This window comes from Bombina bombina, chromosome 6 (genome assembly GCF_027579735.1).
Source record: "Bombina bombina isolate aBomBom1 chromosome 6, aBomBom1.pri, whole genome shotgun sequence".
NCBI lineage: Eukaryota > Metazoa > Chordata > Amphibia > Anura > Bombinatoridae > Bombina > Bombina bombina.
The window spans coordinates 833574454-833591648 of NC_069504.1; the positions used below are offsets into that span (position 1 = coordinate 833574454).

A 17195-nucleotide genomic window follows, 5' to 3' on the forward strand; every position below is an offset into this window, starting at 1 on the left:
TAAAAAAATAAGTTTACACACATATATACACTATCTAATAAAAATTATACATTTACATATTAATAATTTTGGTTTTATATTACATATACATGTCTGAATATGTGTATGTGTTTATATAAAGCACACATTAATTACATATCTTAACATAAATGTATTTAATGATAATTTGTGCAATACAAATTGAACATTTGTAATATTAGTCAGTAAAATCAGCCGCTAAAAAGTTCCTAGGGAGCACATTTGGTATTTGTATACATGTGTATTTATTTACACATATGCCCATATATACACATGTATACAAATATAAGCATACATATATACACATTGTAGCCCTTCCAGTAGAATACCTGAACACATGAAAAATATTTTTAATACATTTTAATATTTAATAATGTTTTTACTGTGTATGTACTGTAAATATTTTACATTATAATGTTAATGTTCTATGTATTTTTAAACAGACATTCCTATACATATACCTCTATACATATATATATATATATATATATTTTTTTTTTAAATGAATCAGTTGTATATAAAATTAAACAGAACACGTTCTTCTATGTGAAGAACATTGGAATGTAAAATATTCATAACTACCTTTGGGTTAGTGCAGGTCTAACGCGGTGTCAAGTTAGCGTGTGAGTGATAAGTGTTATGGTCTTTTTCAGATTGAGAGCTCTACTAAAGCCTATGGGGAGAAGAAGTTAATACGGTCGGTTATCCAAAGTCCTTAAGTTAATGCAAGTCAGCTTTCACTCACGCGCAAACATTTTTCTTTCAACTTGTAATACATGAGCTATCCCAAGCTTTTTAAAAGTTTACTTCTGGCGGTGTTTGCGTGAAAGCAGAAGCGCTAAATAGTGCCTTGAATATTATTATAATATATTATAATATTATTTATATTCGAAACTGTGTGTTATTGCTTTTCAGGGTGATAAGGAACTAATAGAGCAAATTTCACTTCTTCCTAAAGACAATTACAATCTCCTCAGCTTTATTTGCAGGTATGTGGATTTTTGTTTTTTAAATCAAATTAGTTTATCGAAATAACATTAATTTTATGTCACTTTCTGTTTCCTACCATTGTAATATATAAATTACACAATATAACAATAACAGTTTTGCATTATTTTTATACATAAAAAGAGAGACATACTCAACCGGGTAACAAACAATAGCGTAATAGCATTTTTAGTGGCTAGTTACCACCCCAAGAGCATCTTATTTGTTCCCAGCATGTGCCTTTCAAAAAGAAGAACTTTCCTATAGTATATTAGTCTGGTTCTGACTAAACAATACAGTCCAGCCCTGAATACCAAACAGTCCCTATCTGAACAAGAGTCATGGCAAACTTCAGATGTATGTTTCGGCCTATTCAGTGAGGTGCAACTATATTGTTCTGGGCACATTGGGCTATGGGTCCATGTCTGGTTTCCCGCCATCACCCTTAGGGAGACTTCCCCAAGGGTTATAATTTACATATTTAAAAAGAGAGAAGCAATCAACTGAACAATCTACCTATAAAATGAATTATTAAAGAATGTTAAACAACTGCTATATATTTTCATTATTTTTCAAGGGCAAGTTACCACTCAAGGAGCAACCTCTTTTTGCTCAGCATGTGCCTTTCACAGAGAAGGACTTTCTGTAGTATATCAGCTCCACATCACATGCACTACATTTTCAACTTAACCACATCTATCCCTTAGAGCACTCAGTATTTTCCAATCTTCTCCTTTTCTGAAATTCCCTTTTTGGCAAACACCCATACACTGCTATCCATGCCACATCCCACTGATTATAAACAAAAACATTCTCATTCACATTTTCCATACCTGCACAAAGGCGTAGATTTATTATATGTCGAGCGGACATGATTCGCTATAGCAAACACTGTCCGCATTTATCATTGCACAAGTATTTCTAGTGAATTGTCTGCTAGCTGGGGCTGTCAAACATCCCAAACAGTGGCGGACAGGTTTAGGAGCCCTGAGTCTCAGTCAGTCCACTAATTGCATGCAGCTGCTCTCTATCCTGCAAAATTGCCCTCATTTTCTTAATATCACACAACACATCTTTTGAAATACCCACCATCAGATACTTCTTTATACACATTTCAATCTTTACATAAAACCATGGTGACTCAAAACACTCAGGCTTCCTATTATTTCTTTCACACAAACCAAACCTTTATAACACACCACCTGCAGCATACCGCACCATAAACCTAACAATGCTATTCTTCATACTTAGCCTTATACACCTTGTGACCGACAGAAGGTCAGGTGCCTGGTTAGTCTCCCTCCAAAAGGGGAGATATGTTACAAACTGCTATTTGTAACTGGCCCTTTAAATGAAAAATTGCCCTGCTTCCATGGATTGTGGAGAAGCCTATTTGCCAGCCTCCTTCCTCATGACTATGGCCCCTGGAAGATTGTGCCCCTGAAAACCTATTAACTTTTATTGGGTGTGTATGGCCCTTTAAGAACCGTCTGGGGACATATTGTGACTTTGGTGAACAATGCCCCTTTAAGACTATGTCCCCAGACCTGTAAAATAACTTGTCCCTGGCGTTCTCCCACTTGGTTCAGTAAATAGGACTTGCTGAACCGAGTGCCACGCAGGCAGAGTGTTCCACAGAAAGGGAGCACTGTTACAAAAGCATTCGTTTTCATTGTGTGCCATTAAGTGCTATGTGACAGACCCTTCGGTCAGAACTAAAGAGTTAAATTTTGTTCAGCTTCAAGAAACCTATTCTAAATACAAGTTTACTGGGATCAGCTCTAATTAAGTTTAGTGATAAAACATTCCCATTGTCTAATCAGACTGCTAGTGATAAGGTGGACTGCATTGTTTTATTGTGTGTAATGTTATGTGCTATTGTGGCCTGTCAAAGGACATTGTCTCTCTATCTAAATGTGTGATGGGGGATTTTATGCTTCCCCCCCTGGGAGTGCCCTGTGTGCATGTAACCTCAATTAAAAGCAGGCTGTGTGCTCCAGTACATCAGACCTATTCTGACCCTCTAACTTGCAGCTTTGACTCATGTTTGTAGGGGACAGCTTATATCACTACAGGGATTGCTGACTACGGTGCTGATGATTCTTTGGTGAGCGCTAGGAGCATCCTTTTCTACGGTCCAACTTCCAGCCAGCCTGGAGGCAACTGTAACATTTGGCGGCAGCGGTGGGATACGTCCTAGCGCAAGGAGCAGCACCCCAACAGCACTGGTATCATAGGAGAGTTATTGAGGGCAACGCTAGCCACTGCGCAGCGTCCCTACCTACAGCAGCATGGAGCTGACAAGATACTGGTCAGAACCCTGTGAAGAGCACCTCAACCGGATCCGTCGCTATGAGCGCGCGGATTTTGTTCCAGAGGTAAAGAGGCGGCTAGTCCGATATGGTCCAGACCCTGTGCAGGAGGTAGTCAGTCGCATCATCCGGGAATTGGATACGGAGAACAAAGCGGCACGAGCCTTTGAGCGCCAACTGTGGAGTTTGAGGGTATGGACACCCGATCTGCAGCGAGAAAGTGAGTTACAGGGAGCGGAGGGCAACGACCTCCCTCCCCAGCGGCAGCCGGAGTTACAGGGAGAGGAGAGCAGCGACCTCCCTCCCCAGCGGCAGTATACCAGGCAGAGGGAAGAGACAACCAGTCTCCTTCCCCAACCAGAGATACCAGAGGCAGCAGGCCTCATAGACTGGTCCTGGGAGGACCCCCAGCAGGCAGGTGGAGATGGGACCGCAGTCTCTCTACCGGCCCTACAGGGATGCTGGGCAGGCGGCCCAGATCCCCAGCGACAGACCCAGCTACAGGGAGAGGAGAGCATCGACCCCCCTCCCCAGCTGGAGTGTGCCTTCCAGGGAGAGGAGACAACCGGTCTCTCTCCCCAGCCGCAGCATGTTCCACAGGGAGCGGAGAGCATCGACCTCCCTTCCCAATGGCCGCCGGAGTATCAGGAGGAGGAGGTAAGCCAATCTCCCCCTCCCCAGCTAACTCCTAACTTGGGCCCAGGGTTAACAGTGGAGATGTTAACCCCCACTGACCCCACGTTCCCTTTGCCACCGGGCAGGTCTATGCCCCAATTCCCCCAGTAGAAGAGCTGGCATCAGGACAGAGCGCTGCTGGCCTCTGCCCTACAGACCCCCTTGTTACAGGACTGGCCTGCAAACCCCTCACCCCAGCAGAAGCGCTGGCACCAGGGCAGAGTGCCGCTGGCCTCTGCCCCCCAAGTACCATCAGCTATTTGTCCAGCTGCGCCAGGAAGGCTGAGGATGCTACACTTTCATCCTACAACCTGGAACCTACAGGCCAGTACTACATATTGTGGGGGGGGCTACTTTGCTGATAATGTTTATTTGTGGGTGGGTTGCGAGACTAACTTAGGCACTGACCGACAGAAGGTCAGGTGCCTGGTTAGTCTCCCTCCAAAAGGGGAGATATGTTACAAACTGCTATTTGTAACTGGCCCTTTAAATGAAAAATTGCCCTGCTTCCATGGATTGTGGAGAAGCCTATTTGCCAGCCTCCTTCCTCATGACTATGGCCCCTGGAAGATTGTGCCCCTGAAAACCTATTAACTTTTATTGGGTGTGTATGGCCCTTTAAGAACCGTCTGGGGACATATTGTGACTTTGGTGAACAATGCCCCTTTAAGACTATGTCCCCTGACCTGTAAAATAACCTGTCCCTGGCGTTCTCCCACTTGGTTCAGTAAATAGGACTTGCTGAACCGAGTGCCACGCAGGCAGAGTGTTCCACAGAAAGGGAGCACTGTTACAAAAGCATTCGTTTTCATTGTGTGCCATTAAGTGCTATGTGACAGACCCTTCGGTCAGAACTAAAGAGTTAAATTTTGTTCAGCTTCAAGAAACCTATTCTAAATACAAGTTTACTGGGATCAGCTCTAATTAAGTTTAGTGATAAAACATTCCCATTGTCTAATCAGACTGCTAGTGATAAGGTGGACTGCATTGTTTTATTGTGTGTAATGTTATCTGCTATTGTGGCCTGTCAAAGGACATTGTCTCTCTATCTAAATGTGTGATGGGGGATTTTATGCTTCCCCCCCTGGGAGTGCCCTGTGTGCATGTAACCTCAATAAAAAGCAGGCTGTGTGCTCCAGAACATCAGACCTATTCTGACCCTCTAACTTGCAGATTTGACTCATGTTTGTAGGGGACAGCTTATATCACTACAGGGATTGCTGACTACGGTGCTGATGATTCTTTGGTGAGCGCTAGGAGCATCCTTTTCTACGGTCCAACTTCCAGCCAGCCTGGAGGCAACCGTAACACACCTACTTACATAATTTAGAATAAAAAAACTCTCAATTTCAGGCATACTCTTTCCTCCTTTGTCTTTCAAATGTATTATCTTTGCCCTATTCAATTTTCCATACCAGAACTCTAGAAAAAGACAAACACCATTATCACATTTTTCCTGAAAAGCTTATCAGGAACTGGAAAAAACATCATTAACACCCATACAAATTAGGATCTACACAGACTTTACAATTAACACTTTCCCTTCAAAACTTAAATATCTCCAAGACCAAAAATCTATTTTTCGCTTTACATTCACACACATTTTGCAAACATTCATCTCCATTAAAGTTACTATTAAATTTAATACCAAGAAATTCAATAGCACCCTTCGGCACAGGGCATCCACCTGTCTCAAAATCTCTCCACTCAGCAAATGTTTTTACAGCACATTTATTTCAAATAACTCTAAAACCACTTCCCATTAAAAAAAAATTCAATCTGAACTTTAGCTCTATTTAAACCAGCTGGGTTCTTAAAACTACAGTAACATCATCCATTTAGATTAAAACCTTCAAACACCTACAGCAATTTCCATGCACTTCCACACCTCTAAACATTTATCACATCTTAATCTCTTTAATAAATGCTCAATTACACAAATGAAAAGTAAAGGGGATAAAGGACAACCTTGTCTGACCCCAAACTTAACACATACTTTATCAGGCAAAAAAAACATTTACCAAAACCTTACTTACAATTTGATCATATAAAAATCTATCCCATCTTCCTATGTATACCTAATTTCTCTAAAACTCTGAACATAAACTCATGAGCAACTCTATCATTTTCATAGTCAATCTTAGCCACAGCAATAGACTGCTTACACCACTTGTTGTACCGTATAACATTCCGTAGACAAAGCAGACACTCAACAATTTGTCTACCAGGCACTGCACATACTTGCTCCTTACCCACAATCTTACCAATCATACTCTTTGCAATAATTTTATAGTCTACATTCAACAAGGAAATTGGTCTCCATTTACTTAAATCCTTTTTCTCACCTTTCTTATGCAACAAAGCAGAGACTTTATCATTGACTCAGACATTTCATTCTTCTTCAAAATCCATTTGCAAACCTCCAAAAAATCTTCACCCATCACATTCTAAAATTTACTATAAAAATCTACAGGAAGGCCTTTGCTTCTTGTGGTTTTGATTTTTTTCCTGTCCATTTTATGAACAATCTCTTCCAAATTGTTCAAATATACTTCACTTTCAAAAAAACAAAAATCCTTTTCTACACACAGACTTATCCAAATATTTCTCTCCATACAGATTAGCATAACATTTCCAAACTGTATTAAAAAAATCTCAGATTTACCACTTACTTATCAGATGCATTCAAAACAGTGATACTACCTTCTTTCTCAGCAAACACTTTTTAAAAGAAAAATCCAGAGCATTTATCATCTTTCTCACACGCATCTGCCCTTGCCGGTATCACAATCTTCTTACCTTTCTCATTCAAACGTCTTCTAATAACTTCTTTTGCTTCATCTAATTCATCACATACTTACTCTCCGAAATCTCTTAATTCTCTCAAATAATCCAGACACATGTGCCATCTTTCGTACTCCAACCTTTCTCTCCTAGCAGTCTTATGTCTAATACTGATAGAAAATCCTTAATATCACCCTTAATTAATTCTCACCAAACAAGCACACTGTGAAAATTCGCATTTTCTCTTCCTCCATTCATACATCTTAACAAACTGATTAGTAACCCATGTATATTTTAGCAAACTCGCATTTAACTTAAATACACCCTTACCGTACTCCACGTTCACTTCCGATTACAGCTCACATTCAATACATACATGATCCATGAAAGGCATTCTAGTGGTCTTATATGACCTTGCTTGTATGTTCCTGGAATAAAAAATAAAATCAATACAAGACTTTGCTGACCTACCCTTACTGAATTAAGTAAAACCTTTATCGAGGCTTTTACTGACTCTGAAAGCATCTTTAAGACTGTATACATCAAGCATCTCAATCAAGTCTACTTGACTTATTAAGAAAATCCTCCCCCACACTTTCCCTATCTCCCTTACACAAAACACAATTAAAATCACCATCCATAACTGTGAAACTCCTTCCACCCAAAACAAACCTTACCTATAAATTAAATCAGTCCTATCTATGCTACTATTTGCAGCTGCATAAACAATAGTTTCATAAGAATTCTTCTAAATTCAAAAAGTGTCCACTTTGCCTCCTTAAATTCACAAGGCAAAAACATTCATGAACAGTCATAAATCATAATCCCAACCACCACTTCAGCAGCAGCCAAATCAGGTACTCCAGGATCTTAAAACTCAGGAACAGCAGACTCTTCAACAACAGAGTCAGCTGAAATAGGGGAACACCCTCCATGGGTTCCTTAGATGTTCATTCCCCTAAAGGAAATCTGTATCCTTAAGCTTCCGCTCCTCCTTTCCTTCAACAGGATCAACTCGACCCAACATGGTAGGGCATAGGTTAGAATTTCTTGTCTGTATTTTGGGCATTGTCTAGTCAAGTGTTCAGTGGAGCAACACAAATCTGCTGTCATATTTCCAACTCATCACAGTTCTTATAACCTACTGAGAATACTCCTCTTAAGAAAAGAAGGTTCTGGGTTATGTTTAACATTGATGACATTGAAGAAGTGAAGTCCTATACTCCTCATTTACCATTTTTGGCAATGGGGCTATTTTTTTTACCCTGGAATGCCCCACTTTTGTGGAAGATGCCAGTGCTTTGGTCATTACCATTAAAGGTGCCAAACTGATTCTTCATTTTCTCTGGTGTGCTAACATAAAAACAGTATTGCCTTAGCCATGACATAATTTTACAATCGTTTACAAACAGATTATACATGAGGCAGTTCATTTTGGTTTTGGCTCGCTTTGAACAAAATTATTTCCTTTCAGGTCAGTATGATCAGCCATCTCAATAGACTGCTTAAAGCAAAATGTAACCAACTTTTCTGTGAGAAAAGACATATCATATGCTCCTTGCTGCACAAACATCTGGGCACAAAATAGCAAAACCACACACAGGGAATGCTGCACCCTCAATAGCAGTGAAATCACAACTCCAAAGAGAAGGGTCCAGGGGCAGGCCCTGAGTAAGACCACCTGCCAACTCCCTCTGTGGGCTTTGTCAATGAGGTGCAGACATATCATTCTATGCACACTGGGCAAAAGAGCAACATCTGGTTTCCCGTCATTACCCATAGGGAGACTTCAGGAAAGTTATTCTCTGTGAAAAGCACAACTTTGCTAAAACAGGCTGTTCCCAGGGGGTGACCTGCCATAGAACAAGCCACTGAGCAGTAGTTTGTCCCTGGTTGAGTGCTTCTCTTTATTGTATATGTTTTTATATAAAATTATAAGGTAACTTTTCTTCCCAGGTTTCTTAATGAGGTAGAAAAATATTCTGGTGTTAATAAGATGAGTGTTGATAATTTGGCTATGGTCATCGGAGTGAATCTTCTCAAGCCACAAACAGAGGATCCAGAAATCATAATGAGAGGTAATATTAATTTCATACTATGTTATACATTTTTATATAAAGCACAACAAAAAATATTTAATAAATAAATAAATAAATGTAAATGTTTTTAGTTGAGGATTATATAACGCTTACACTAAATGGACTTGAGTGGCATTTTTTACTAAATTATCACACATTTGTTTAGTTTTAAAACCCAGACTTTTTGTACTAAAGGGCTTAGTAACTTAAAACATGGCAGTGTCATAGGATGCCACCTTTGCCACAAGTCAGTTTGTAAAAGGTTTGCCCTCCTAGGCCTGCTCCAGTCAACTGTAAGTGCTATTACTCTGAAGTAGAAGCATATAGGAGAAACTACAGACAACCAAAGTGGTAAATTGTGGAAACAACATCAGCACAATAACTATGCAATGGGAGTTTAATGAAATGGGTCATTGCCAAACAGCTGTACACAAACCTTTCATGACCAAGCATTGGTTGGAGTGGTGTAAGGAATGCAAAACTGGACTCGGAAGCAGTTGAAACATGTTCTCTTGAGTTATTATTCAAACTTCACTATCTAGAAGTCTGATAAAAGAATCTGGAAGTTAAATATGCCAGAAGAATGTATATTGTCTCCTATAAAATTGGTGGAGAAGGGATCATGGTTTGGGTCTGTCTTTCAGTTTGAGATAGGCACCTTAGTTCCATTGAAGGGACTTTTTAAATGCTACAGGATACAAAAACAGTTTAGACAGTTGGGTGCTTCCAATTTTGTGGCCACGGTTTGGGGAAGCTCCTTTTCTTGTTCCAGCATGACTGCACCCCTGTGCACAAAGTGAGATCCATGAAGACATGGTTTAACAGGATTGGTATGGAGGACCTTGAGTTGCCTGCACAGAGCCCTGATCTTTAACCCCATTGATTACATTTGGAATGAATTGGAACACTGATTGTGGGAATTTGTGCCTATTCATCACAAATTCTTCCCAGAAGAGTGTGTGTGTGTGAGAGGGGGAGGGTGGCAGGCAACTAATTATTGATGCACATAGTTTTGTAATGGGATGGCCAACAAGCTCATATAGGTTTAATGGCCAGGTGCCTACATACTTTTGTTCATATAGTGTATGTACAGACTAATGATTGCTTGTTTCATAGTTAATAATTTAATCTCTACCATAGGCACCCCGCAGATACAGAAACTCATGACTGTGATGATCAGTAAACACGAGAAGTTATTTCCTAAAATCAATGATCTGCTTGAAGAATCTACACGTCCGAAGAGTATGTACAAAAAGGCAGTGCTTCCAAGGAGTTCAGTGGGATGGGATGCAGCAGAAGAGAGTGCTTTGTCGCCTATAGGAGATCTAACCAAAAGACCATTGGTGAGATTCCACTTAAAATAGGTGAAGTGTAATATAGATTGTATATTAATAGACAAAATATTTCTTTACAGATTTAACAATTCTGTAACGATAAAGGAAGTTATTGATCTATAATGCCATTTATTATTATGCTGCATACTATATATATATATATATATATATATATATATATATATATATATATATATGAGTACACCCCTCACATTTTTGTAAATATTGTATTATATCTTTTCATGTGACACTGAAGAAATGACACTTTGCTACAATGTAAAGTAGTGAGTGTACAGCCAATATAATAGTGTAAATTTGTTTACCTCAAAATAACTCAACACACAGCCATTAATGTCTAAACTGTTGGCTACAAAAGTGAGTACACCCTAAGTGGAAATGTCCAAATTGGGCCCAATTAGCCATTTTTCCTCCCCGGTGTCATGTGACTCATTAGTGTTATAAGGTCTCAGGTGTGAATGGGGAGCAGGTGTGTTAAATTTGGTGTTATCACTCTCACGCTCTCTCTCATACTGGTCACTGGAAGTTCAACATGGCACCTCTCTGAGGATCTGAAAAAAAAAATGTTGCTCTACATAAAGATGGCCTAGGCTATAAGAAGTTTGCCAAGACCCTAAAACTGAGCTGCAGCAGGGTGGGCAAGACCATACAGCGGTTTCACAGGACAGTATTTTGAAAAAATGAATGAAGTTTCCAGCGCCTGAACTACTGATATACCTGCTACACTATAAGGAAGATTCCCTATCAGATCTGGTGAAGATAACTATTTAGAATATATATAGGAGTGCCTAAGGCTAAGGTATATCACAGGGCTAAAATATGTGATCTAAGAGTAATCTGGAGGAGCAGTGAGGAAGAGCAATCAGACAATTCATACAATACGTATATTAAAATTATTTTAATTCAATATGGGTTATGGACAAACAAACCCATCTTGTATAATAAAAGGTAAACAATGTAAAAAGTATATAAAAATACAACTACAATATAAACAATATAGGAAATGTCGATACAATATATAATCTAAAATATCCAATATGAAATCACAGCTAAATGGCTACAAGTATATGATGGCTACTTGTCTAAAGGCCATAGATAAATAATGGTATAGTCTAGAAGGTGTTTACAATAATAAGGCTTATAAACCGAATTGAAAATGGCACCTGTATGTCCTATAAGCTGAGAACAGGACCTTATACCCCGTTTAACAGCAGTAAGTGACAAATTGTCCAAATAATAAATTAGTGAAAAATAAAAAACGGTGATCAATCAAAGCGATGTTCAAAAAATATCACAAAAGACACAATGTCAAAAAGATCAGTGAACAAAACAAAAAATGTGTGTACAAAACCATATAGGTGAATCTCTCCTAAATAGAACGATACCGGTATGTTCTAATATCTAATTAGATGAAAAATTAAATAAAAAATATATAATTGACTACGTTAAATATACGATAACTAGTTGAATCAGTGTCCCCAATGGATTATGACCTAAATAATCAAATATCCTATATTACATAGTGTTCAAATGTACAAATACAAAAGTTTGTGTTCAAATGTACAAATACAAAAGTTTGTGTTCAAATACAAAAATCCCCAAACTGAATAACAGTGAAAACGGTTAATCCTAAATAAATTGTCCTTAATGAAATAAGATAAAGTCAATATAGTCCAATTGCTGGTATCCCTCGATAGGGTCCAAAGTGGGTCCGAGATGGTCGATGGTCCTCCTGGTGTATCTACCTGCCCTGTTTGTTCACCAAATAGGATCCACCAATGCTGGAAATATAAAATGGGACCGTGCACACCATGCACTCCGACTAAGACCTCCAGAAATTCCCCCACCAAGAGACATAATAAAATTAAAACATTTCCTCGAGAAGGAAGAACTTATGGTGGCAGCAAGGAAAAACCAACCCATCAGATTCCAAGGCACGGTTCTACAATTTTATGCCGATCTTTCTCAACGTACTCTTCAAAGAAGAAAATAATTGGCACCCTTAACAACACTATTAAGGAATACAATTCCCTATAGATGGGGTTTTCCATTTCATCTAGCAGTCATACACGAAGACAGATGCCTCATCTGTAACGACACTTCTGAGATTGGCTCCTTATGTGAATCCTTGGGCCTAGAAGCGCCAGAAATTCCAACACCATCGGAACCCACACCGACGGCAACCAAAAGTAACATGGAAAAGTCTAAAAGAACCTGGGAATCAATTCCTCCTAAGAAAAAAGGGAAAACAACTTCCACAACTGAAAGAGCAGATTCTGGCATCCACAACAAATCTGCTCTACCTCAGAAACAACTGTCTCAGATTGGTTCACCATCTATTGGATGTTAAAATATACTTCTGGGTAAAGTAAATGTATTGATTTTGAAGAGAGCAGGTTGATTTAAAGGCCCCAAGTTATCAAGGTCTGGCGGACCTTATACGACACTGCGGATCAGGTCCGCCAGACCTCGCTGAATACGGCGAGCAATACGCTCGCCGTATTCAGCATTGCACCAGCAGCTCACAAGAGCTGCTGGTGCAACGCCGCCCCCTGCTGACTCACGGGCAATAGGCCGCCAGCAGGGGGTGTCAATCAACCCGATCGTACTCAATCGGGTTGATTTCTGGAGATGTCTGTCCGCCTGCTCAGAGCAGGCGGACAGGTTATGGAGCAGCGGTCTTTGTGACCGCTGCTTCAAAACTGCTATTTCTGGAGAGTCTGAAGACTCGCCAGAAACAGGGGCCATCAAGCTCCATTCAGAGCTTGATACATATGTCCCAAAGTATGCACTTGCATCTTTTTATATAACTTGAATGTATGTTTAACCTTTGTTTCCCACAGGTTTAATACAGTTTTTCAGGCTGTCTCACTGGACTTTAAAATATCATTACTTTGTCTTAGCTATAATACAAAAAAATAGCTGACTTTGATCACCAAATACCTTAATAAAATCCCTAATTATGTTTCCTCCCCTCTGTTAATGGTGTTATGAAAGAACCTCTGTATGGCACCGTTTTCCTGCACATTGCTGTTATAATGATTGCAAAATGTGATTTCATGTGCAGGAACGCTAACAACAGCATCTTACTTTACACACAGTTGAAGTTTATAATACCTATAGTTAATATGTTTGTATCTGTTATATTTTCTTTGTTTATTAAGGTGGGTGTTCTCTATGCTCTATTCTCCCGCATAATAATTTGTTGCAGACACAATGCACATTTTAAATAAGCAATCAATCACTCTCATTACCCAAAATGTTAAAGGGTTTAACTCCCCACAAAAAAAGAAGGGTGGCCCTTCTAGATTTAATGAACAAGAGAGCACATATACTACTACTACAGGAAACACACACATAGTATATTACTGAATACTCTATATCCCATACAGCATGGTCAGTTCACTCGGCTGTGATCCTGACAATGAACTGGCCAACTAAACCAAATTCTCCCTTTCTTTGGCGACTGGATGAAATGTTATTAACTGACCCTACCGCGGTTTAATTCATGGAGGACTCACTGATTGAATTTTTGAACATTTGAAAAGTCGTGGCCCAGGCGGCTTCTCAGCTGTATATTATAAAATATTTGAAAAAGTCCTGTGCCCCCAGCTTCTATCCCCTTTTGAACATATAGACAATGGTCAGTCACCTCCCTCCTCCATATTGGAAGCACAAATTACAGTTCTCCCCAAGCCAGGTAAAAACCCTGAAGAACCAGCTAGCTACCGCTCAATATCCCTTCTAAATATTTTGGCCACAAGACTTAAAGGGACATGAAACCCAAACATTTGATTTAGACAGAGCATACAATTTTAAACAACTTTCCAATTTATTTCTATTATTTAATTTGCTTACTTCTCTTGTTATCCTTTGCTGAAAGTTTTATCTAGAAAAGCTAAGGACAGCAGAGAACCTAGGTTCTAGCAGTTGATTGGTGGCTGCAGATATATACCGATTGTCATTGGCTCCCCCATGTGTTCAGTTATAAACCATTAGTATATTGCTGCTCCTTCAAATGATGCCAAGAGAATGAAACAAATTAGATAGTAGAAGTAAATTAGAATGTTGTTTAAAATTGTATTCTCTATCTGAATCATGAAAGAAAAAAATGTGGGTTTCATGTCCCTTTAATAAATATTTCCCACAAATTAATACATTTAAACCAAACAGGCTTTATCCCAGGGAGAGAAGCACGCGATAATACCAACAAAGTTATACAACTAATTGAGTACACAAAACAAACTAATACCCAAGCTATAATCATGGCCATGGATGCTGAAAAGGCCTTTGATAGGTTAGACTGGCTTTTTCTAAGAAACACATGACACTCATTTGGCTTTAGTCAATTATACATCCACCGTATCTTTGCACTATACTCTAACCCATCAGTAGCTATTAAATGCAATAACTCAATTTCCCCCAAATACTTAGTTCATAATGGTACAAGACAGGGTGTCCCCTTTCGCCGTTACTATTTGCTTTGGCAATGGAAGTATTAGCCTCCCATATTCTTCGGATGAATCCCCTGATTAAAGACCTACTCATAGATAAAGAACAATACAAAATATCACTATACGCCAATGATGTTCTGTTTTCCATCAGCTCCCCATCACAATCAGTTCTCATAATCATGCAAGTCCTAACCAGGTATGGTCTTTACTCTAATTTTGCTATTAACCACTCTAAATCGGAAATTTTAGGATTAGGGATAGATCAAAAGACCCTCAACCACTTACACAGTAGATTTTCACTAACCATGCAAAAAGATTCAATTAAATATCTAGGTATTTACCTATCTTCTGACCGTACAAAACTTCAAAAACATAACTATGATAGACTTTTATCAGAGACCACAACAGAACTGGCCAGGTGGAGCCTTAAATTACTCTTGTGGCTGAAAAGGATCTCAGCAATAAAAATGACCATTCTCCCTAGGATTTTATATATATTTAACACTCTTACAATCCCTTTACCTCAAACTTATATCAATAACTTACAAAACACATTAAATAGTTACATATAGACCAGAAAACACAAGAGAGTAGCAAGATCAACCCTATACCACCCTAAATGGAATGGAGGTCTTGGAGTACCATGCATAGCTAAATACAGAACCACAGAGATCCTCCATAGAATAAAAGACTGGTGTTGTAGTGCCCAACTCAAGGAATGGGTCCAACTTGAACATAAGATCCTACAGGTACCCCAATTAGGAGCATTATGTTGGTTTCCTTGAAAACAGCTGGCCTACAGCCAAAAACTCTGGTCACATACCCTTAGCTTTAAAGAACAGATATCCACATCACCCTCCCCTCTTAACTCAGTCATCTTAGATAATACGTTACCTTTTGGTGACAGTAAAAAACACTTGGCAACACCAACACTTTAGAGATACTGTACCCTATTTTCTACTAAAAAACAGAGAAGACTTACTCGAGTATTGGCAAGGAATGTTTTCACAGTGGTTCAGTTATTTACAACTCCGTCATATCCTCTCCTCACACTTGTACCCTATTAAAGGATCATTGTCCTCAATTTATAAAATTTTAATCTCGTTCCCTCCTAACTTGTATTTTTTTTACAGGTAATAGAGCTGATTACTTTGGGGCAATGCCCTGCAAAAAAAGCCCTTTTAAGGGCTATTTGTAATTTAGTATATGGTAGGGATTTTTATTATTTTGGGGGGCTTTTTTATTTTATTAGGGGGATTAGATTAGGTGTAATTAGTTTAAAATTCTTGTAATTATTTTATTATTTTCTGTAATTTAGTGTTTTTTTCCGTACTTTAGTTTATTTAATTTAATTGTAGTTAGTTGTAGTTAATTTTGGAAATTATTTTAATTATAGTGTAGTGTTTGGTGTAATTATAATTTAGGTTAGGATTTATTTTACAGGTAAATTTGTCTTTATTTTAACTAGGTAGCTATTAAATCGTTAATAACTATTTAATAACTATTCTACCTAGTTAAAATGTTGCCTGTAAAATAAAAATAAACCCTAAGATAGCTACAATGTAACTATTAGTCATATTGTAGCTAGCTTAGGGTTTATTTTATAGGTATTTAGTTTTAAATAGGAATTATTTATTTAATTTTAGTAATTTTATTTAGTTTTATTGTGGGCGGCAGATTAGGGGGTTAATATATGTAGGTAGGTGTCGGCGATGTTAGGGACGGCAGATTAGGGGTTAATAAAATGTAACTAGTGTTTGTGAGGCAGGAGTGCGGCGGTGTAGAGGATAATATATTTTTTGATGTGGCGGCGATGTCCGGTCGGCAGATTAGGGCTTAAAAACTTTAGTTAACTGTTTGCGATGTGGGGGGGGGGGGCTTGGTTTAGGGGTTAATAGGTAGTTTATGGGTGTTAGTGTACTTTTTAGCACTTTAGTTAAGAGTTTTATGTTACGGCGGTATCAGTCTTGACAGGAGAGGGTCTAACGCTCACTTTCTCCAAGACTCGTAATACCGGCGTTAGGAAAATTCCATTAAAAAGATTGACGTAAGGGGATTTGCGGTATGCTCGAGTCGCGGAGAAAAAGTGAGCGGTACACCTGTACCTGCCAGACTCGTAATACCATCGGGCATTAAAAAAAAGCAGCGTTGGGACCTCTCAACGCGGCTTTTTAACCCTAACGCAAGACTCATAATCAAGCCGACTGCTTTTTTATTGGGACATAGATAATCCTGTTGTATGGGTTACACTGGGGCATGAAGCAGGCACTGTAGCATGTGTGAGACTAATATTTAAACTCTTAAAAAGAAAGGGTAAAATGTTTTTATTAGGCTTTGTTTTCTGACACATATTTACTTGATAAAACAATTCAAGTTTAAACTGAAACTAAGGCTGAATTTTCTATTTCAGCAGCTTATTCATTTCCCATTTGCTTTAAAATAAAACAATGCAACATTTTAAACTATCCGGTTTGAAATAAAACGGTTATTTCTGATACTCAATGTACCATGAAGTTATTTTTAGTGCCTCTCTGT

General features: G+C 38.7%; 1 protein-coding gene across 4 annotated transcripts in view; it reads left to right on the top strand.

The window, feature by feature from the left end:
* The window catches only part of ARHGAP25 (Rho GTPase activating protein 25), a 372857-nt gene that overhangs the window by 343781 nt on the left and 11881 nt on the right, over window positions 1–17195 (top strand). For all 4 annotated transcript variants that reach the window (XM_053718200.1, XM_053718203.1, XM_053718201.1 and 1 more), the window contains 3 exons: window positions 934–1007; window positions 8733–8854; window positions 9995–10197. In XM_053718200.1, coding sequence (XP_053574175.1) covers window positions 934–1007; window positions 8733–8854; window positions 9995–10197 — 399 coding nt within the window. The remainder of the gene's footprint in view (window positions 1–933; window positions 1008–8732; window positions 8855–9994; window positions 10198–17195) is intronic.